This window comes from Hyperolius riggenbachi, chromosome 2 (genome assembly GCF_040937935.1).
Source record: "Hyperolius riggenbachi isolate aHypRig1 chromosome 2, aHypRig1.pri, whole genome shotgun sequence".
Taxonomy (NCBI): domain Eukaryota; kingdom Metazoa; phylum Chordata; class Amphibia; order Anura; family Hyperoliidae; genus Hyperolius; species Hyperolius riggenbachi.
The window spans coordinates 26,646,687-26,670,903 of NC_090647.1; the positions used below are offsets into that span (position 1 = coordinate 26,646,687).

Consider the following 24,217-nt stretch of genomic DNA (forward strand, 5'->3'; position numbering starts at 1 on the left):
ACTGGTGAGGGGCGCAACCACTGTAGAGTACCCTTTAATAAATCTCCTGTAGTAATTTGCAAAACCCAGAAATCTCTGGAGGGCCTTCAGACCTACAGGCTGTGGCCACTCCAGTACAGCCGAGACTTTCCCAGGGTCCATAGAGAGGCCCGAAGTAGATATTACATACCCCAAAAAAGCAACAGAGGTCACCTCAAAAATGCACTTTTCCAGTTTGGCATACAACTGATTCTGTCTTAGTCTTTCCAACACATACTTGACATGTCTCCGATGTTCGGCAAGAGTGGCTGAAAAGACCAGTATATCATCAAGATATACTACTGCAAATTTGCCCAAAATCGGTCTAAAAACCTCGTTAATCAGCTCCTGGAAGACGGCCGGGGCGTTGCACAACCCGAAGGGCATCACTAAGTACTCGTAGTGCCCATCGGGTGTGTTAAAGGCCGTCTTCCACTCATCATCGTCCCTGATGCGAACCAGGTTGTATGCACCCCTTAAGTCCAATTTAGAAAAAACTTTAGCATTGGTGATCTGGGAGAAAAAATCGTCAATCAGAGGTAGTGGGTAACGATTTTTCACCGTGATCTTATTTAGACCCCGATAGTCAATGCAGGGACGGAGGCCTCCATCTTTTTTTTTTACAAAAAAGAACCCAGCACCCGCAGGTGACCGGGAGGGGCGGATAAATCCCTTAGCTAAATTTTCTTTGATGTACTCTTGCATTGCCAACTTTTCTGGCCCGGACAAGTTATAAAGGTGACCCCTAGGAGGCATACAACCAGATCTTAAGTCAATCGGGCAATCGAAGGGACGGTGAGGGGGTAGTCTGTGTGCTGATTTAGGACAAAAGACATCAGCAAAATCTTTATACTGTTCTGGCAATCCTTCCACCTGTATTCTGGTGTTACCCATGGTTACCTTTGCCAAACAATGATGATAACAGCGGGTAGACCAGCTTGTTAGCTGACCAGAGGCCCAATTAATCTGCAGGGCGTAGAGTCGCAACCATGGCAGACCAAGGATGATGGTGGAAGTTGCCATTCGTAACACAAAAAACTGCAAATTCTCTTTATGTAAAACCCCTATAGTGACCCGCAACTCCGGAGTCTGGGACAGAGGATATTTACTCTGCAGAGGAGAGTCGTCTACGGCAGTAACTAACACTTTGTGACTTAATGGAACAATAGGAATTCCCAATCTTTTAGAAAAATCATAGTCAATAAAATTGGCGGCCGAGCCAGAGTCCAGGAAGGCCTCAGTAGGAACTGTTTGGTCCTCCCATGAAATGGTACATGGGAGAAGCAATCGATCGTCTTTAAGAGGTAAATTCTGCGTGCCTAGGGTGTTACCTCTGACCAGTCCTAGGCGGCAGCGTTTCCCGATTTTTTGGGACAGTTCTGTACTTTATGACCCTCCTCTGTACAGTACAAGCAGAGTTGTTCAGCCTTTCTATGACTCTGCTCGACTCGGGACAATTTTGACCGTCCAATCTGCATGGGTTCAGGAGGAGGTGACGTAGGTGGAGAGGAAGCATAGGAAACGTATCTTACACTACTCCTGCCCCTACTTTGTCTCTGGTACCGTAGGCGATGGTCCACTCTGATTGCTAGCGAAATAGCCTCATCAATAGTCTTGGGTTCAGGATACCCTAGCATCAGATTAGACACTGCATCTGATTATCCTGGCAAGAAACAATCCAGTAACGCAAATGAGCCCCATCTAGCCGACACCGCCCACTTCCTGAACTCAGCTGCATAAGTCTCTACCGAATCTTTGCCTTGCCGCAACATCTTGAGCTTCCGCTCAGCGGTCGAGGCAAAGTCCGGATCATCGTAAATGATAGCCATAGCTTTGTAAAACTCCTCCACAGGGGTCAGGGCCCCATCCCTTGGTGGAAGGCCATATGCCCAGGTCTGGGAATCCCCTGTCAACAATGTCTTAATAAAGATAATTCTCTGTGCGACAGTACCTGACGCATTAGGTCTCAACTCAAAGTAAGATAACACTCGATTTTTAAAGTTTCGGAAGTCAGATCTATGACCAGAAAACTTCTCGGGCACAGGCATACGCAAGTCTGTAACAAGAGGGGATCGCACTGTGTTAACAGTTGTCTGAAGGGCTTGTATAGACCCAGACAAGGCATTGATCAGGGTCTGATGACTATCCAGCACGCTGATGCAATTCTCCACCGAGGTGGAGAGTGCAAGCAGACGACTGTCAAGTGGATCCATATTGTTTGGGTCTGCCGTTCTGTAACGATGGGTGTCAACACGCAGAGAGAATCTGATTATTAGTGATCTGCAGAATCACCAGTAATGCAGATATACACCAGATTATGGATGATCTGCAGTATCACCAATAATCCAGTTATGTCTAACCTCTGGACATCTAAGATGAGTGTGTAGATGTAACAGTAGCACTTTGAGTGATAACCACCAGAGGGGCTGGCGGTTAGAAGAGGTAGGAGGGAATTCACCCCAGACTGTGGGTGAATCCCTACAGGGTAAGGCTCCCTAGGAGAGGGACCTTTACCTGGTTGCAGGATGCCCTGCTGCTAATTAGAACAAGCTTGCCCTTACTAGATGTGAGATCCTAGCTCTCAACACACTAGTGGTGGGCTAAGGTAATAAAGTACACAATGCTAGTCTTGGGTGTGAGATCCGTATTCACAACACCCTGGAACAACTCTAACATATAACATAGAATGATACAGTAACCTAGGCTTGGGTGTGAGGTCCGTAGTCACAACTAGTGGTGCTCAGCAGAGCTCGAATATTCGAGTAGCTCGAATATTCGAGCTCTTTTTCAGCTATTCGAGCTCGGTATTCGAGCTCCGAATAGCTGGAGCTATTCGAATGGGCTATCCGAGTACACTCGAATAGCCCATTCACTATTCGAGCTATTCGAGCAAACCGGCGCTATTCGAGCTCGGTACCGAGCTCGAATAGCGTCATAGCCCAGATTGATGTCCTTAGAGCCAATCAGAGGGCTCCCAGGCCCTCTGACGGCAGCCAATCACAGAGGGGGACCCTGGCCAGCCCCTACCCTATAAATAGCGGCCGCCATTTTAGGTTTTTCCATGCTTGCCTGAGACTTGTACAGAGAGAGAGTTGCTCCTTTGTGCTTTGGCTTAGCAAGTGCTCTATTGTGGTCATTTACCTAGCGTTTTTGCTCACCTACACCTGCCATATACACCTATATTGTTGTTAGTTAGATAGACATTGTATTTTAGTTAGTAGCTTGTGTGTTACATTAGAGAACTGCAGGCAGCTGCTGCAAGCTTACAGGTTTAGGCCTCAGGGGGGCCTTGCCTCTGTGGGCAGCTGTCCTCTGTTTATTTCTCTCATCTATACCAGTATTTCTGCTGTCCTTTACTAATAGTATTGTAGTTATACTGTACTAGGAGTAGGACACTCACTGACTGTCACTGTTTATAGGCTACTAGCTAGCTCCTGCGTGTGTGCACTCACTCACTGTCTGTGTGTACACACACTCTATTTCCTTCTGATTACTGATTGATTATTGTTAGTTGTACTTACTTACTACTTACTCTTACTGTACCCGTAGGGACACTCACTGTCACTGTTCATATAGGCTACTAGCTCCTGCGTGTGCGCACTCACTGTCTGAGTGTACACACACAACACACACTCTATTTCCTTCTGATCGCTGATTGATTATTGTAATTAGTTAGTTCTACTTACTGTTATTACTTACTCTTACTGTACTAGGAGTCTAGGACACTCAGTCACTGTGTTCATAGGCTACTAGCTCCTGCGTGCGTGCACTCACTGTCTGAGTGTACACACACCCACACTCCATTTCCTTCTGATCGCTGATTGATTATTGTAATTAGTTAGTTCTACTTACTGTTATTACTTACTCTTACTGTACTAGGAGTCTAGGACACTCAGTCACTGTGTTCATAGGCTACTAGCTCCTGCGTGCGTGCACTCACTGTCTGAGTGTACACACACCCACACTCCATTTCCTTCTGATCGCTGATTGATTATTGTAATTAGTTAGTTCTACTTACTGTTATTACTTACTCTTACTGTACTAGGAGTCTAGGACACTCAGTCACTGTGTTCATAGGCTACTAGCTCCTGCGTGCGTGCACTCACTGTCTGAGTGTACACACACCCACACTCCATTTCCTTCTGATCGCTGATTGATTATTGTAATTAGTTAGTTCTACTTACTGGTGTTACTACTTACTCTTACTGTACTAGGAGTCTAGGACACTCAGTCACTGTGTTCATAGGCTACTAGCTCCTGCCTGCGTGCACTCACTGTCTGAGTGTACACACACCCACACTCCATTTCCTTCTGATCGCTGATTGATTATTGTAATTAGTTAGTTCTACTTACTGTTACTACTTACTCTTACTGTACTAGGAGTCTAGGACACTCAGTCACTGTGTTCATAGGCTACTAGCTCCTGCCTGCGTGCACTCACTGTCTGAGTGTACACACACCCACACTCCATTTCCTTCTGATCGCTGATTGATTATTGTAATTAGTTAGTTCTACTTACTGTTATTACTTACTCTTACTGTACTAGGAGTCTAGGACACTCAGTCACTGTGTTCATAGGCTACTAGCTCCTGCCTGCGTGCACTCACTGTCTGAGTGTACACACACCCACACTCCATTTCCTTCTGATCGCTGATTGATTATTGTAATTAGTTAGTTCTACTTACTGGTGTTACTACTTACTCTTACTGTACTAGGAGTCTAGGACACTCAGTCACTGTGTTCATAGGCTACTAGCTCCTGCGTGCGTGCACTCACTGTCTGAGTGTACACACACCCACACTCCATTTCCTTCTGATCGCTGATTGATTATTGTAATTAGTTAGTTCTACTTACTGGTGTTACTACTTACTCTTACTGTACTAGGAGTCTAGGACACTCAGTCACTGTGTTCATAGGCTACTAGCTCCTGCCTGCGTGCACTCACTGTCTGAGTGTACACACACCCACACTCCATTTCCTTCTGATCGCTGATTGATTATTGTAATTAGTTAGTTCTACTTACTGTTACTACTTACTCTTACTGTACTAGGAGTCTAGGACACTCAGTCACTGTGTTCATAGGCTACTAGCTCCTGCCTGCGTGCACTCACTGTCTGAGTGTACACACACCCACACTCCATTTCCTTCTGATCGCTGATTGATTATTGTAATTAGTTAGTTCTACTTACTGTTATTACTTACTCTTACTGTACTAGGAGTCTAGGACACTCAGTCACTGTGTTCATAGGCTACTAGCTCCTGCCTGCGTGCACTCACTGTCTGAGTGTACACACACCCACACTCCATTTCCTTCTGATCGCTGATTGATTATTGTAATTAGTTAGTTCTACTTACTGGTGTTACTACTTACTCTTACTGTACTAGGAGTCTAGGACACTCAGTCACTGTGTTCATAGGCTACTAGCTCCTGCGTGCGTGCACTCACTGTCTGAGTGTACACACACCCACACTCCATTTCCTTCTGATCGCTGATTGATTATTGTAATTAGTTAGTTCTACTTACTGGTGTTACTACTGACTCTTACTGTACTAGGAGTCTAGGACACTCAGTCACTGTGTTCATAGGCTACTAGCTCCTGCCTGCGTGCACTCACTGTCTGAGTGTACACACACTAAATTTACTTGTGATTACTACTGATTATTGTAACTGCTAGTTGTACTTCCTGACTGTTACTACTTACTTTCTGTACTAGGGGACACTCACTCAGTCACCTCACCAACCAACCCACTCCATTAAAGTACCCCACTTTTCACCCGCCCTTTTAAAAAACTTTTGTCTATACGCCCAAAACATTGAAGATGTCTGGAAGTGGCAGCCAGCGCGGTTTGGGCAAGGGGAAGGGCAGCAAGGGAATCAGGAGGAGAGGGAGCAGCATTGTGGCAAGCCGCGGCCGCGGGCGCGCCACCATGCACAGTTCCGCAGCAGCAGCAGCAGCGTCAGTGGCTAACATTCCTCCCATAGCCACTGGCCGTGGACGCCTTGGGCGCCGCCCAGCAGGAGCATCTGCAACTCACGCTGCAGAGACACAGCAGCAGCAGCGTGTAGCACCTGCTCCCATTTTCCTCCAGCCGGGTCGGAAACGTCCCATTGAGGAAAAGGATGCAGACACTGTGGTGCAACTCATGACGGAGGATGAGCAGCCCGCCATCAGCTCTGCATCCGAGGCCTCCACCCTCACCACCACCACCACCACCCCTGTTCGCAGCAGCCGCCCAGCAGGGTCTGGGGAGGAGGCCAGTTCACCGTCAGTCGCCGACCTGTCATTCAGCACTCTTTTGACCCCAGGCATGATGAGTCAATTGTCTGCTGTTGTTGGCGATTTTGAGGAGGAGATGCTGATGGGCACTTTGGGGGATGAGGGATTGGACAGCAAGACTGTGGCGACAGTCAAGCAGCCCATCCATGCATCAGGAGAGGAGTTTGGGGGGTCATCATCCCAGCAGGACATGTTTCAGGAGGGGGAGGATGATGGTGATGACCCGGTGACAGACAGAGACTGGGTGCCACCACCTCCAGGGGATGTCGTCCTCAGCAGCTCGGAGGAGGAGGAGGATGCGCTTGTGGGCCTTGCAAGGAGGCGCATCATTGCAAGCATTGGCAGCGTCCCACAGCCTGCTGGTGTCTCAGGCTCAGCAGCAGCAGCAGCAGCATCAGCCAGTACCACCACCAGCCGCACCCAAGCCCCCCCCCCAACCACCACAGGGAGACAGGCAGCAGCGCTTCCATGCCGTAGGGGGATGTTTCTGTCACCAATCTGGCGCTTTTTCACCATGCCCACTGTGTACAGCAAGTACGCCACTTGCAACCACTGTCAGCGGAAGTTGAGCAGAGGTGCAGACCCCTTAAAGTTCAGCACCAGCTCGCTCATCAACCACCTTGCGGCTAAACATTTCCACCAGCATGAGGAGTTCCAGAGGCTGAAGGCATCTGGTGCTGGCAGTGGCACCACACCCATCACTGCACAGCCTTCAGCAGCAGCAGCAGCAACAGCAGCCACCCGCCCTCCTGCTCCTCCAGCAGCACCAGCAGGAGTGCGGAAACGCACTGCTCCTCCCCCCTCTGCAACTCCTGCCGCCGACACTGAGGCCTGTTCTGGCAGCCAGTCCTCAGTGGCCTCCTCCGCTGTGTCTGCTGATTCCCGTGTCAGCAAAAGGCCACGCCAGAGCCTTTTGAGCGAGTCCTTCCAGGGGGTGGTTAGGGCTCTGCCTCCCAGCAGCCGTCGCGTGCGGCAGCTGAACGGCTTGCTGGCACGGGCCATGTGCTCCCAACTCCTGCCGTACACGCTCGTGCAGGAGGGGAGCGACATGCGGGCGCTGCTTGCTTGCGCAGCCCCAGACTGGCAGCTCCCCAGCAGACACTTCTTCGCCCGCAAGGCCATTCCTGCACTGCACCGCTTTGTGATGGCCAATGTGGAGCGAGGGCTGGAGCACGCGGTTGGTGAAAGGGTCCACGTCACCATGGACTCCTGGAGCAGCCGCTTCGGGACAGGCCGCTACCTGTCCTTCACTGTCCACTGGGTCAGCTTGGTGGAAGGGGGTGAGGATGGGAGAGCAGCAGCGGGCACAGCAGCAGCAGCAGCAACACAGTGGGTGGTGCCACCCCGCAGGGTCAGGGGAACTGCAGCGGGTTCCTCCGATCCTCTGCCATCCTCCGCCACACCTGGCCAAACCCCCCACCTCAGCAGCAGCGTGAAGGCCCGCCACTGCCAAGCGCTGCTGCACTTGGTCAGCCTTGGCAAGACCAAGCTGACGGCAGCCCACGTGTTGGCCAAACTCCAGGAGCAGGAGAGGATTTGGCTGACCCCCAGAGGCCTCAGAGTCGGAGAGGTGGTGTCCGACAATGGGGCCAATCTGGTTGCTGCCATAGACAGGGGAAGCCTGACCCACATCCCCTGTCTTGCCCACGTGCTGAACCTGGTGGTGCAGAAGTTCCTGCGCACCTACCAGGGGATGGGCGAACTGCTGGAAACGGCAAGGAATGTTGTGCGTCACTTCCGGCGCTCGGCTGCAGCCTGTGCGAGCCTGGAAGACGTGCAAAAGGAGCTGGATCTGCCACGCCATCGGCTGATCATTGACGTTCCGACTCGCTGGAACTCCACCCTGGCAATGTTGGAGCGTCTGGTTGAACAGAGGCACGCTGTCAACCAGTACCTTGCCCTGGCCACTGTTTCCGCAGCTCAGAGAAGGGACAAGACCAGCAACATCCCGTCCATCGTCCCCGATGATGACTGGAGGCACATGCAGCAGGTGTGCTTTGTGCTGGCTCCCTTCCTGCAGGCCACAAACATGGTGAGCAGGGACCATGCTATGGTCTGCGAGTGGGTGCCCCTGGTTTCTCTGCTGAACAGGGCCCTCGATGCTTTGCTGGAACAGGGAGCGGCAGCCTTGGACCAGCAGGAGCGGCAACCAGCTGCGCAGTCCACCTCTGAGGGGGAGGAGGAGGAGGACTTGGTGGAGGTCCCTGACCTGGCTGCTGATGAGGGGGATCAGCACAGCGCAGCTGAGTTGGTGCGGGGGTGGAGAGAGGATGAGGCGGCAGAGGAGGAGGATGAGGACAGCACTGACGTCGATGTGCCAGCAGACGTGGCCCGCCTCTTCCCAATGGCAGCGCACATGCTGACGTGCCTGCGCAGGGACCCCAGGGTGATCCAGATGAAGCAGAGGGAGGACATCTGGATCAGCATGATGTTGGACCCACGCCTCAAGGGGAAGTTGAGCCAGTTCCTGCCGCCTGCAGGAGGAGACCCAGCGCAACAAATAAGGAGCTTGCAGCAGGCCCTTGTTGAGCGCTTGGAGGAAGCCTTCCCCCAGCCTTCCACCCCCACTGTCCAGCAGCCAGCACAGAGGCAGCAGCAGGTGCCTGCATCCAGCAGCAGCAAGCGCCCCACAGACCTGCTGTCTCTCAGCCACGAGCTCTACAGGACTGTAGAGGCTCCGGCAGCAGTGACTAGAGAGGAGATGCATGCAGCAGCATCCTCCTCCGGTCACAGCCAGCGCCTGACCCGCATGGTGGCTGACTACATGGGGTCGTACAGCGGGCTTGACAGCGATGCCCCTGTTGATCCCATGGAGTATTGGGTCATGCGCATGGATATCTGGAGCGAGCTAGCGCAGTACGCCCTGGAAGTGCTGTCCTGCCCCCCTTCCAGCGTGCTGTCCGAGCGCTGCTTCAGTGCAGCTGGTGGCGTGGTCACCGAGAAACGCTCACGTCTGTCTCACAAGTCTGTGGACAGACTGACGTTTCTGAAGATGAACCAGGCGTGGGTGGAAGGCGAGTTCCTGGCCCCTGTTGTCGGCGAGAGGGGGACATGAACTGGCTGCCGGAACCATCGTTAATGTGCCTTACCACCCTTTACCACCTCCTGGCTCCTGCTCACTAAGCCAGCCTGGTTCACTTTGACTATTACGTCGCCTGCAGCCACAAATTTTACACCTACAGTGGGCTGCTGTGTACTGCCCTTCTGCTGTCTGTCTGTGTTTCCCACTGCCAGGGTACACAGAATTACCTTCTTCTGCTGCCACTCTGCCACCAGCTATTACGTCAAACAATAGCTATATTGGTTGCAAAACCAAAACCAAACAAACCATTAAAAAAAAAAAAGGTTTAATTTTTCTGAGGTGCCCGGGTTGAAAACTGTGTTGTTCCAGTTGTGTATTGGACACAATGTGGGCTGCACGACCGCTGTCTGGGACCTCCTGTTGTGTTTATTTACAGCCCTGGTATCACCGCTAGGTACCAGGGCTATTATGTCACGCTGCCTACCTGCTGCCACACTCACACTGCTCCTCCATACCTCCTCCTGCTGCTGCTGCTGCTGTCTGTTTGTGTTTCCCACCACCAGGGTACACAGATTTACCTTCTGCTGCCACTCTGCCACCAGCTATTACGTCAAACAATAGCTATATATCTGTGTAATTGGTTGTAAAACCAAAAACCAAAAAACCATAAAAAAAAAAAGGTTTAATTTTTCTGAGGTGCCCGGGTTGAAAACTGTGTTGTCCCAGTTGTGTATTGGACACAATGTGGGCTGCACGACCGCTGTCTGGGACCTCCTGTTGTGTTTATTTACAGCCCTGGTATCACCACTAGGTACCAGGGCTATTATGTCACGCTGCCTACCTGCTGCCACACTCACACTACTCCTCCATTCCTCCTGCTGCTGCTGTCTGTCTGTGTTTCCCACTGCCAGGGTACACAGAATTACCTTCTGCTGCCACACTGCCAACAGCTATTACGTCAAACAATAGCTGCTCACATAATTACTCCTCCATTCCTCCTCCTGCTGCTGCTGCTGTCTGTCTGTGTTTCCCACCGCCAGGGTACACAGATTTACCTTCTGCTGCCACTCTGCCACCAGCTATTACGTCAAACAATAGCTATATATCTGTGTAATTGGTTGTAAAACCAAAACTACAAAACCATTACAAAAAAAGGTTTAATTTTTCTGAGGTGCCCGGGTTGAAAACTGTGTTGTCCCAGTTGTGTATTGGACACAATGTGGGCTGCACGACCGCTGTCTGGGACCTCCTGTTGTGTTTATTTACGGCCTGGTATCACCGCTAGGTACCAGGGCTATTATGTCACGCTGCCTACCTGCTGCCACACTCACACTACTCCTCCATTCCTCCTGCTGCTGCTGTCTGTCTGTGTTTCCCACTGCCAGGGTACACAGAATTACCTTCTGCTGACACACTGCCAACAGCTATTACGTCAAACAATAGCTGCTCACATAATTACTCCTCCATTCCTCCTCCTGCTGCTGCTGCTGTCTGTCTGTGTTTCCCACCGCCAGGGTACACAGATTTACCTTCTGCTGCCACTCTGCCACCAGCTATTACGTCAAACAATAGCTATATATCTGTGTAATTGGTTGTAAAACCAAAAACCAAAAAACCATAAAAAAAAAAAGGTTTAATTTTTCTGAGGTGCCCGGGTTGAAAACTGTGTTGTCCCAGTTGTGTATTGGACACAATGTGGGCTGCACGACCGCTGTCTGGGACCTCCTGTTGTGTTTATTTACGGCCTGGTATCACCGCTAGGTACCAGGGCTATTATGTCACGCTGCCTACCTGCTGCCACACTCACACTACTCCTCCATTCCTCCTGCTGCTGCTGTCTGTCTGTGTTTCCCACTGCCAGGGTACACAGAATTACCTTCTGCTGACACACTGCCAACAGCTATTACGTCAAACAATAGCTGCTCACATAATTACTCCTCCATTCCTCCTCCTGCTGCTGCTGCTGTCTGTCTGTGTTTCCCACCGCCAGGGTACACAGATTTACCTTCTGCTGCCACTCTGCCACCAGCTATTACGTCAAACAATAGCTATATATCTGTGTAATTGGTTGTAAAACCAAAACTACAAAACCATTACAAAAAAAGGTTTAATTTTTCTGAGGTGCCCGGGTTGAAAACTGTGTTGTCCCAGTTGTCTATTGGACACAATGTGGGCTGCACGACCGCTGTCTGGGACCTCCTGTTGTGTTTATTTACGGCCTGGTATCACCGCTAGGTGACAGGGCTATTATGTCACGCTGCCTACCTGCTGCCACACTCACACTACTCCTCCATTCCTCCTGCTGCTGCTGTCTGTCTGTGTTTCCCACTGCCAGGGTACACAGAATTACCTTCTGCTGCCACACTGCCACCAGCTATTACGTCAAACAATAGCTGCTCACATAATTACTCCTCCATTCCTCCTCCTGCTGCTGCTGCTGTCTGTCTGTGTTTCCCACCGCCAGGGTACACAGATTTACCTTCTGCTGCCACTCTGCCACCAGCTATTACGTCAAAAAATAGCTATATATCTGTGTAATTGGTTGTAAAACCAAAACTACAAAACCATTACAAAAAAAGGTTTAATTTTTCTGAGGTGCCCGGGTTGAAAACTGTGTTGTCCCAGTTGTGTATTGGACACAATGTGGGCTGCACGACCGCTGTCTGGGACCTCCTGTTGTGTTTATTTACAGCCCTGGTATCACCGCTAGGTACCAGGGCTATTATGTCACGCTGCCTGCCTCATTGACTGCATGCTGCCACACACTCATCCTCCTCCTCCTGCTGCTGAATTTACCTCCTGCTGTCTGTGTGTTTCCACTGCCAGGGAGCACATACAATGGCGCTTCCAACGTGCGTGCGCCACCAGCTATTTGTTGTTACGCTCAAAAATAGCTGCATTTCTTTAAAAAAAAAAAAATGAAAAGAGAAATAAGTGAAGAAGAAGACGATATAGAAGAAGATGAAGAAGATGAAGAAGATGAAGAAGATGAAGAAGATGAAGAAGAAGATGAAGAAGATGAAGAAGATGAAGAAGAAGATGAAGAAGAAGATGAAGAAGAAGATGAAGAAGATGAAGAAGATGAAGAAGAAGAAGAAGAAGAAGAAGAAGAAGAAGAAGAAGAAGAAGAAGAAGAAGAAGAAGAAGAAGAAGAAGAAGAAGAAGAAGAAGAAGAAGAAGAAGAAGAAGAAGAAGAAGAAGAAGAAGAAGAAGAAGAAGAAGAAGAAGAAGAAGAAGAAGAAGAAGAAGAAGAAGAAGAAGAAGAAGAAGAAGAAGAAGAAGAAGAAGAAGAAGAAGAAGAAGAAGAAGAAGAAGAAGAAGAAGAAGAAGAAGATGAAGAAGATGAAGAAGAAGATGAAGAAGATTAAGATGAAGAAGATGAAGAAGAAGATGAAGAAGATGAAGAAGAAGATGAAGATGAAGAAGATGAAGATGAAGAAGATGAAGAAGAAGATGAAGAAGATGAAGATGAAGAAGATGAAGAAGATGAAGAAGAAGATGAAGATGACGAAGATGAAGAAGATGAAGAAGAAGATGAAGAAGATGAAGATGAAGAAGAAGAAGATGAAGAAGATGATGAAGAAGATGAAGAAGATGAAGATGAAGAAGATGAAGAAGAAGATGAAGATGAAGAAGATGAAGAAGATGAAGAAGAAGATGAAGAAGATGAAGATGAAGAAGATGAAGATGAAGAAGATGAAGATGAAGAAGATGAAGAAGAAGAAGAAGAAGATATAGAAGAAGAAGAAGAAGATATAGAAGATAAAGAAGAAGAAGAAGAAGAAGAAGTATATACAGTACTGAACAAAATTCTGGACACAACTTCTCTTTTCACCTTTTTTTTTTTTTAAAGGAACATCCCCACATAATCACTTGCTGTTGTTACTTGGAAAAAAATATGTTTCTTGCATCATTCACCCTCAAAACAAGTGTTGGGAAGCTATTTAAGGCCAATTCGAATAGTCAGCTCGAATAATGAGCTCGAATACCAACTCGAATAGTGAGGTCGAAGTCCGAGGTCGAATCGAATAGTAAAATTTATTCGACTCGAATATTCGACTGACCTCGAATAATTTACTATTCGAATTCGACCAAACTCGAATTTTAAAAAGGGGTATTTGAGCACCACTAGTCACAACACCCTGGAACTAGTCTAGAGCATAACATAGCATAGACAGTAATTTAGGCTTGGGTGTGAGGTCCGTAGTCACAACACCCTGGAACTAGTCTAGAGCATAACATAGCATAGACAGTATCCTAGGCTTGGGTGTGAGGTCCGTAGTTACAACACCCTGGAACTAGTCTAGAGCATAACATAGCATAGACAGTATCCTAGGCTTGGGTGTGAGGTCCATAGTCACAACACCCTGGAACTAGTCTAGAGCATAACATAGCATAGACAGTATCCTAGGCTTGGGTGTGAGGTCCGTAGTCACAACACCCTGGAACTAGTCTAAAGCATAACATAGCATAGACAGTATCCTAAGCTTGGGTGTGAGGTCCGTAGTCACAACACCCTGGAACTAGTCTAAAGCATAACATAGAGACAGTAATCTAGCTCAGTGTGAATTCCCAGGTCCTTCCTGGTTCCAACACACTGTGGGATCTGACTGAGGTCTGTGTGCTAACACATGAAGCATTCGCAACGGCAGACAACGTGAGACTGAGGGACGAGTGGTTATATAGTGCAGCGCTGATCAGCGCCGCCCAGTCCCTTCCAGCCAATCCGCATCTGCCCCGGGATCAGCTGACCCGCGCCGTCAGCTGATCCCCCGCTGTTTCCCATAAAGCCTCTGTCTCTCCGCACGCGTATTCCTCAGTCTATGTGCACAGGAAGGCTGTATAACATCAGACACATGCCGCCGCACGTAGACCGCCGGGCTGGACGCGGAAGTAGCCGCCACGCCGTCAGGGCACGCGGCGGCTATTCCGCAATCCTTCACACTTTGTTGTGAAAATAACACAGAGGAATAGAGGGAGAACTGAGTTGTCTTAAAACAAAATGTGTTAAATTTAAATATTGTAAGTCTGTGTCATGTTTTTTTGGTTTTTTATCTAATGTTCATGCGATTGTTTATCTCATGATTGTAATCTTCACTGATAATAATACAGTTATAATCTCATCTTACTAATATTATAAATGCGAAAGTTTGGATGTTTGTTATTCAATCACACAACAATGGCTGAACGGATGTGAATGAAATTTGGCACACAGATAGTACATTACCTGGAATAACATATAGGATACTTTTTATCATCCCCATAACCAAAAAGTGGGCGGAGAGAGAAATACACATTTCACTGGGAAAATGTAAACTGCAGCCATTGTTACACTGTAAATGGCAGGGTTCTCAAACTTTGCACAGTTGGTCATTGGGTGACTGGGATTAATATTCAGAAAAGTGGGTGGAGCCTATAAAGGCCAATCAAAATTCACCTACTGATTTTCAAGGGGAATATTTAATTGCTGCCATTCTTGCACTGTTAATGTCAGCGGCCTCAAACCTGCTACAGGTGGTCATTGGGTGATTGGGGTTCAAATTCAGAAAAGGGGGTGGAGCCACATCCAATCAGATTTATTTTATTTAAATGCAAATTACCGATGCCAAAGACCGCAAAGCTCACAAACTTGGTCATTGAGTAATTGAGTAATTGTGTGTTAGGGTTAGGAAAAGTGGGCGGAGCCAACACCAGCCAAATACATACCCGGGCAACGCCGGGACTTCAGCTAGTAATAAATACCTTTAAAATATAAATAATTAGAAGAAGAATGCATGATAAATGAATGCATCTAATTTAAACTAATAAGATAATAATATTAGTAAAATGAGAGCAGCAATAAGTTGCGCACGCGCAGTTGGGTAAGAGTTTTCCACGCATGCATAGAACACTCCCGGCCATGGCTGCCATGCACAGCCACTTGGGGGCGTGATTGAGAAGGTGCACGGACGGGACAGAGCATGCACCGTAGCTTTGACTAATGCTACATACACACTGGCGACTATGGTCATTTGAAACCGCTAATTAACGATCGTTCCGCCGACAATCGGGGAAAAAACTTTACCCAACGATCATTAACACGAACGACAAAAGAACGACATCGGGAAGATGGAAATATCCAACCTGACGGATCGTATCTACCGACAATCGTTACAAAACTATAGTGTGTACAGACATCGGCCGAGAAAGATCGTTACAAGGGCCAATGCGCCTGCGTTGAATTCTGCCCAGCTTCCGTACTTCCTTTGTAGCGCGGCCGTAAAGATTGTTACATTGCTCATTTCAATTAAACTTTGTTTTCAAGTTAACAATCATATATTTGTATCTATTGTAACTCCATGTTAGTGTGTTTTATTTAATTTTATATAAATATGTACACAACATTTCCTTCTGATCGTTCTTTTCGGCGAGAACGATCGTTAAAATGTGTATGATGATCGCTGCATCCCATCGTTGCATTCCTATCGTTGCCGTATCGTTCGTCTTTCAATTATCGTTCCTAGCGAACGATCGTTATCGAAGTGTGTACGTAGCATTAGCCTAGTCACAGGGGTGACAGCAGCGAGATGGAGGGGAGGCCAAAAGCAACTGAGGGTCAACAGATGCTGGTACAACAGTGGGCATATTATGCTAAACAAATATTTTATTGGTCTGTATATGAATATTAATAACACCAGTATATAATGCAGTACATCTAATATATAATGCAGTATACACAAAGTATGCCACTTCACATTTTGTTCAGAGAATCTTGTATACACCGTCACGAAAATGTAAAATGGCATACTTTGTATATACTGTACTGAGTAATATGGCCTGGTGTTATTAAAATTCACATATGAAGCAATAAAATTGTTGTTTTGCATAATATACCCATTAGACTACGCCCTTGATAGGAATTCTGAAACAGAATGGCGGAAAAATGCTGCAAGCAAATGCTGACCGCTAATCGAAAATCTCCTGCAATCGGCGGCAATCGCGACAGTGAGATCACTGCCATATGGTTTGTATTGTGCTAGCGCTTAGTGGGAATCACCCGCTAATCGCCCAAGTGAGAACGGCCCTACTAGGGCTGAGACACACTATGAGCTTGATTCACAAAGCCGTGATAAAACAAATATCACACCTTATCAAAGATATCACACCTTATCAAAGTTAACACGCCTTATCAGAGTGCTACAAACTTATGCCTGCTAATTGGCAATGGCACTCGTCTTGCCCTGAGCCCCTGCGGGTTCGTAAACCTTGGTATGCTACTCTGATAAGGTGTGTTAACTTTGATATGGTGTGATATCTTTGTCTGATAATGTGTGATATTTGTTTTATCACGGCTTTGTGAATCAAGCCCTATGAGCGCTTTCTGAGCGCTTTTCGCCTCTCAGAGCTATCTGGGAGCTTTTAAAGAAACGCTCCCATTGACTTACATTAAAAATGACTGCGATTTAAAGAGAATCTGTACTCTAAAATTCTTACAATAAAAAGCATACCATTCTATTCATTATGTTCTCCTGGGCCCCTCTGTTCTGTTTCTGCCACTCCCTGCTGCAATCCTGGCTTGTAATTGCCAGTTTTAGGCAGTGTTTACAAACAAAAGACATGGCTGCTAACCAGCTTGTGATAGGCTGAGAGGAGCTCAGTCTGTGACTCACACAGAGCCTGCAGGGGGCGTGGAGAGGGTGTGTATAACTTCTATCCTATCACAAGCAGAGCACATTCCTGCCTGAGTGCCGGAGCCCGACAAAGCTGTCAAAGGAAAGAAGATTAGCTCATATAACAGAGATAATACAGCCACTGTGCATGTGCAACTAGGAAAGGCTGCAGTAAGACAGACCACATTAGAACATGTATAGGAACGTATAGGATAGAAGAAATAAGGCTGAAAATGTTGTTACAGAGTCTCTTTAACTGCAATTTTAATGCAAGTCAATGGGAGCATTTTTATTTTTTTAAAACTCTCAGAAAGCTCTGAGAGGCAGAAAAGCACTTAGGCCCCATTCACACTTGAAAGCGCAAAACGCCGACCTGTCTCCAACCACTAACGTGCAATGGGCACACAGGATTGCAATATAACAATAGCAAGAAAAAGAAAAACAGCCCTTAGAAGGGTGAACTACTGTAGCACTAAGCACTGGCTGCCCTTTCTGCAACAGCTAAAGTGCACTGTGTGGACACACTGAGCAGCAATATCACAAGATCGGCTGCTCATCTCATTTATCTCTCTTTTCGCTCTTCCTCTGCTGCTCCTCTCTGCCAAGCTCTTCATGACTGGCTGCCAATGAGTGAAAAGATCCATTTCAAACACTTTACCCTAACCTACAAAGCTCTCCACAATCTCTCTCCCCTGTACATCTCCTCACTAGTTTCCAGATACCAACCCAACCGCAATCGCAGATCTTCTTCTGTCCTCTTCTAGAATCACCGCCTCATGTTCAAGTATACACAATTTTTCACGTGCCTCACCCCTCCTCTGAAATACTCTTCCACTACACATACATCACTCTCCAACCTTTAAAGTCTTTGAGGGCCCATTCTCACTTGAGCGGGAATCGTGCGATTCCCGCTCAAGGCAAACCGCTAGCGTTTTTTTAAAAACCGCTACAACATGTAACACTATGGAAGTGTTCTCACGTGTTAGCGTTAACGTGTTAACCGCAAACGTGCCACATAGAGCAGTTTGCTGGCGATTCGCGATTAGCATGCATAGCACCGCTATGTGTGTCCAGTGACTTTTCTGCGTTAATCACAGAAAAATCACTCCCGCAAAAACGCCGGCGGTGATCGCCGGCGTTTTGTGGTTTTAGATGTGGACGGACCCTGAACGCTCCCTCAAAACTCACTTTTTCCAACAAGCATATGTTTCAACTTAGGCAATTCCCCCTTCAATCTCTGGCTAAGTTGTAGTCCTTAGTAGATAACCTAAAAGCAACGCTTCCTCTAGGCTCTAGGTATGAATACTGTATAATACCCCATCTCTTGTTCCACCCCCCATACCTTTATTTACAATCTTTTCAATTTAAGTTTATTCATCATGTTACTTTTTTTCACTATTCACTTACCAATTCTGTACATTGTTCCAGTTCTGTAGTTTGTACCAATTCTATATGTTGTATCTTGGCATATACCATTGTCTGTATTATTTTGTACCCCTTTTTTGTTTCTTACTTTGTACAGCACCACAGAATATGTTTGTACTTTATAAAATTAATAATAATAATCCTCTCCTACTCTATGGTGAGATTGCCGTCTGTTGTCATGTGAAAGACGCCGATCTCAATATAGACATGGAGAGCCTCAGAGGAGATGCTGAAGATGGGCTGTAAATGTCTGGATCCCAGAGTGGAGAGTTATAACTCCAGCTTTGTTGCAGGCTCTGCCATAACCTGCTTGGTCAACCCCAAACTGAGCACAGGATTACTGATAATAGCAACTTTTTTCACTCCAAGCCTGGGTCAGGAAGTAGACACACTGCAGATTTATTGCAGGATTTGTATCATCTGTAACAAAGACATTTTTTTTTTCAAAGGTTATTATGCTGTTTTGTATCTTTTAGAGCAGAGGAAGTTCTGAGTTCAGGTCCCTTTAAGCTCAGTGCACACAGGGCCGGTTTAAGCAACAATGGGGCCCCAGGGCAAAATAAACCTGGGGGGCCCCCCCCCAACATATACCCCGGAAAAAAAGTCGGCATTAGGGGACCTTTTTTGCAGCTGGTATAGTCAGGGTGTGAAGTCCCAATTGGTCGGAGCTCCACATTCTGGCTATCCCAGCCTGCATGGGGGACAAGGGGTTAACAAGTTTCAGGAGGGGGGACCCCACATAATTTTTTTTTTTTTAATTTCCACACTCTAAACATAAAAAAAAATTTGGAAAATAGGAAAAAATGCCAGGGATCTTCATACAGCCATATTGCGGCTGTATAGCGATCCCTGGTCAAAGAGCTGCGGCTGCGTATAGATCCCCTGGAAACCCCGTCAAGAAATTTATTGCGCTTTCGTTTGATGCATGTAAAATTACACTACCGTTAGGTTTGCTACTAAAAGTGACATTTACCGCATTTAAAAGTATACTTTTTTCCTTTGAAACTTTAAAATCGATTTTCTCAAAAACTATAAGGTCTTTTTGAAAAATAGTTTTTTCCTCTTATTCCTAATGATCTCCTTAACATATCCTGCAAATTGAGGGTTTCTAGAATTTAAGGTGGATTTTCTATTAACCATTAAAGTCGGCAGGTTTTTAAATGTGTATTTTTTTTCCTTTGAAACTTTAAAATCGATTTTCTCAAAAACTATAAGGCCGATTTGAAAAAAATGTTTTTCCTCTTGTAGCCACTGGGGGCCCCTACAAGCTCTGGGGCCCTGGGGCAGCTGCCTCCTTTGCCTCTATGGTAGCGCCGGCCCTGAGTGCACATACTAGATTGAACTTGGTCAATAGAGGCATTTGGGGGCCCTTTTGGTTGAGAATGCAGAATGTGTACAGGTGTTCCCATAGAGGACTTACAACGTCAAAATAGTGAAAAAGTTAAATACTTTTTCAGATTCTTGATCTACGGAGGACACCAATCCATGCCCTCCCATTCATTCCGCCTTGCCCCCAGTTGTAATAGCCTCCCCAGTTGGGTCCCAACCCATCCGAACGGGTTGGGTTTTCATTCCCCCCTCAATATGGCCGCCAAATATTGCTGCGGCTGCGCAGTCCGCATAGACATGATTGCGGCTGCTGCAGCTCTATTGCCTCCTCCCGCTGTATGACATGGATTGATGACACGGCGGGAGGAGGTCTTAGAGCTGCGCAGCCACAATAGCGTCTATGCAGACTGAGCAGCCGCAGCAATATTTGGTGGCCATATTGAGGGGGGAATGATAACCTGACCCATTCGGAGGGGTTGGGTCCCGACAACCCCTCCCCCCCCCCCGTTCGGAGGGAGACTATTACAACGGGGGGCAAGGCAGAATGAATGGGAAGACATGGATTGGCGTCCTCCGTAGATCAAGAATCTGAAAAGGTATTTAACTTTTTTCACTATTTTGACATCGCAAGTCCTTTAAGGTCACTTAAATATCTGGGATGTTGGAGCTTTAGGTGACGACAACAGCTAGAATATTGTTCCCCCCTTACTCTTCCACAAGAAGCCACTCCATTAGTAGGGCCGGCCCGTCACTTTTTGCCGCCTGAGGCAAATTTGGCAGAGCTGCTGCTGCCGCCCCCCCCCCGTCCGGGGGGGGGGGGGGGCGCCCGCCGAGCCGGAGGGGTAGCGGGCAGGTCGGGGGTATTGTGCCTAGCGGTGGGGAGGGGGGTCGGACCCCCCCCCTCCCTCGCCTGGGTCCCCCGATCTGCGCTCCCCTCCAGCCTGTAATTAGTGCCGCCCTTTGAAGTTTGCCGCCTGAGGCAAATGTTTCACCCTGCCTCATGAGCGGGCCGGCCCTGTCCATTAGGCACCAGGTTGTCGCCCCCCCCCCTCCTCCCCCCTCCTCCCCCCTCCTCATCAACTGAACGCATTGCTTAGATAACCTACGGTTTAGGAGACAGACAGAGAAAAATGAATTTGGTTCCACCCTGTGCACATAGTTATAGAACTGGTTCTACTGGATTCTGAGAACTAAATTTCACTTTAACTTCCTGTTGCCAGCGATGGCGTCTGCTGATCTGATCCAGGAGCTGGAGTGTCCCATCTGTCTAAGCCAGGGGTTCTCAAACTTTTCCAGGTCAAGGCACCCTTTACGACTCTAAAAAATTTTCAAGGCACCCCTTGACAAAACCGGTTGCCATATTGAGGCACACCCACCTCAGGAGTACTGCGTCTGCACTCCCAGACACGTGTATCCAAAGAGGGTGGTGGGCAGCAGAGTGAGAGGGGTGGTGGGCAGCAGAGTGAGAGGGGTGGTGGGCAGCAGAGTGAGGGGGTGGTGGGCAGCAGTGTGAGGGGGTGGTGGGCAGCAGAGTGAGGGGGTGGTGGGCAGCAGAGTGAGGGGGGTGGTGGGCAGCAGAGTGAGGGGGTGGTGGGCAGGAGAGTGAAGGAGTGGTGGGCAGGAGAGTGAGGGGGGTGGTGGGTAGCAGAGTGAGGGGGGTGGTGGGCAGGAGAGTGAAGGAGTGGTGGGCAGCAGAGTGAGGGCACATTGAAGTTACTTATGTGTCAGAAAGAGATGCAGCAGAGATTGTGCACATACTGAGGATGTGGGGGGAAGGGCAGGCAGACAGCGTTGTAGGCTGACAGTGAAGAGATGCAGCATTCACATTTTACCTTACTCTGCCTTTCTCCCCGCTGTCCCTGCACTAATGCAGAAAAGGCTGGAACCATTAGCTAACTTCTGGATTCATAAACTTCCACCTCGCATCTCTAGCTGTACTCCGTGGGGAGGCGGGGCTAGTCGGCTGGCCAACCAATGTGGTAAAGATCCTCTCCCCCTTCACTGTGCTGTGAAACAATGAACAGGGGGCGGGGGAGGGATTAACTCAGGCTTGCTGGCTCTCTGCACGTGCAGGCGCAGCCAGCCTGCATCTAATGATTTTACAGGGCAGAGCAGGATTGTGAAGTCCTGCAGAGGATTTGATACACGCGATTAGGAGGGCAGCCGCGGCACCCCTGGGATCTGTTCACGGCGCACCAGGGTGCCGCGGCACCCAGTTTGAGAACCTCTGGTCTAAGCGTTTATACAGATCCTGTAAACCTGAGATGTGGCCACAACTTCTGCCGGGTCTGTATTGATCATGTGCTGGATACACAAGAGGGGTCTGGAGGTTATTCCTGTCCTGAATGTAGAGAGAATTTTATGGAGAGGCCAACACTGCAGAGGAACATTGCTGTGAGGAACATGGCAAGACGATTCCTGATTATTCAGCCAGATCAGCAGAAGAACGGGGTCTATTGTATGTATTGTTTTCACTCTGATGTACCGGCTGTTAAATCTTGTCTGCATTGTGAAGCTTCTCTGTGTGCTAATCATCTGAGAATCCACAGCAAGGCACCAGAACATGTCTTATGTGACCCCAACACTTCCCTGGAGAACAGGAAATGCTCCATTCACAAAGAGTTATTAAAATATTTCTGTACTGTGGACTCTGCTTATATATGTGTGTCCTGCAGGTTGGATGGAGAACATCAGGGACACCAAGTAGAGACACTGGATGAGGCCTCTGAGAAGAAGAAGGAGAAGCTGAAAAATGTTCTGCAGAAACTGATGGCAGAGACAGAGGAGGCTGAGAAAAGAGTCCAGAGTCTGGAGGAATGCAGGAGAAAAAAACAAGAACAAGCAGATGGTGAAACAGAGAGAGTCACTGCCCTGTTTAGAGATCTCAGGAGACAGTTGGAAGATCTGGAGAATAGACTCCGGAGTGACATCATTAGGCAGGCACAGCAGGTGTCACAATCATACAATGACGTCATTCAGCAGTTGGAAATAAAGAAGGAGGAGCTGTCCAGGAAGATGTGTCACATTGAGGAGCTGTGTAACATGACTGACCCACTGACTGTCTTACAGGAATCAGACACAGGTGACTTGTGTGACACTGAGGACAGAGAGAGACATGATAAACAGTTCCATGATGGAGGGGATCTGGATGTGGCCGGCATCTCACACACATTACACACAGGACTAGCTGATATCATGTCTGGGGTAATTGTGCAGAAACATACAGACACACAGGCCTATCCACATTCTAGTACAGAGGACAAAGTTCCCATCACTGCTACACTATCCAGGCCACGCCCCCAACACACCCCCAGAGTACAACACTCACAGCGCCAGGCTGGGGGGACAAATATTAGGGCTGCACAGCAAACATCAGGGCTGCCAGTGTATGCAGACATATTACTGGATGTAAACACAGCTAGTAATGATCTACAGATATCAGATGACAGGAAAACTGCATCCAAGTCAGACAGAAGGCAGCATCGCCCAGAAACACCAGAGAGATTTCAGTGTCCTCAGGTGTTGAGCAGCCAGAGATTCTCCTCAGGGCGCCATTACTGGGAAGTGGATACTGGGAATTCAAAGAGTTGGAAGGTTGGGATGTGTTACCCCAGTATAGAAAGGAAAGGATGGGGTCAGTCCATGACTGGAGGTAATAACAAGTCTTGGTGTTTAGATAGGGCTGGTAATCTGTATTCAGTGGCACATGACAGAAAAGGGAGCTGGTTAACTGACAAGATCCCCAGTGATAGAGTCAGGATATGTCTGGATTATGAGGCCGGGGAGATCTCCTTTTATGCCCTGCCCCTGATCACACACCTCCACACCATCACTGCTGCTTTCACTGAACCCCTCCATGCTGTAATATGTGTATCATCTGGTTCAATAAATGTATCTGGAGGTAATTAAAACATTTCAAAATACAAGGGAAACTTTAGGGCCATCCAGTACTTGTACAGGCATACATCAAAAAAGGGCACCCGGAAATGAAATATTGGCGCCATACATTGTACTAGGGAAACATTTTAAACGTTGCAATAACTGGGACAAATGGGAAAATAAAATGTGTGGGTTTAATTATGGTAGCATGTATTATTTTAAAACTATAATGGCCGAAAACTGAGAAATAATGATTTTTTTTTCAATTTTTTCTTCTTGTCCCTGATAAAACACTTTTAGAATAAAATAATTCAACAATTCAACAAGATATAGATTGTTTCGTTGTGATAAGTAGTAATAAAGTTATAGGTGAATGATCAACAATTTGATCAGCTGTTTCACACTTTAACAACTTCACCTCGAAGGGTTTTTTCCCTTAAAGAACCAGAGCAATTTTCACCTGTCAGCGCTCTGCTGACTATTATCTAGTTATCTGCTCAGTTGCGCCAGTCGGCTCTTCTGCACATGTGTGGCCCCTCCCCGCATGTGCAGAAGAGTCCGACTGGTGCGGCTGAGACAGTTACCAGGGCTGATTGCAGCCAAACAGAGGCACTCGG

General features: G+C 47.7%; 1 protein-coding gene across 1 annotated transcript in view; it reads left to right on the forward strand.

The window, feature by feature from the left end:
- Positions 1-23,913, forward strand: part of LOC137542902 (E3 ubiquitin-protein ligase TRIM11-like) — a 50,070-nt gene extending 26,157 nt beyond the window's left edge. The window contains exon 4 of the mRNA XM_068264641.1: positions 22,397-23,913. Coding sequence (XP_068120742.1) covers positions 22,397-23,630 — 1,234 coding nt within the window. The 3' untranslated portion in view covers positions 23,631-23,913. The remainder of the gene's footprint in view (positions 1-22,396) is intronic.
- The last annotated feature ends 304 nt before the right edge of the window (positions 23,914-24,217 follow it).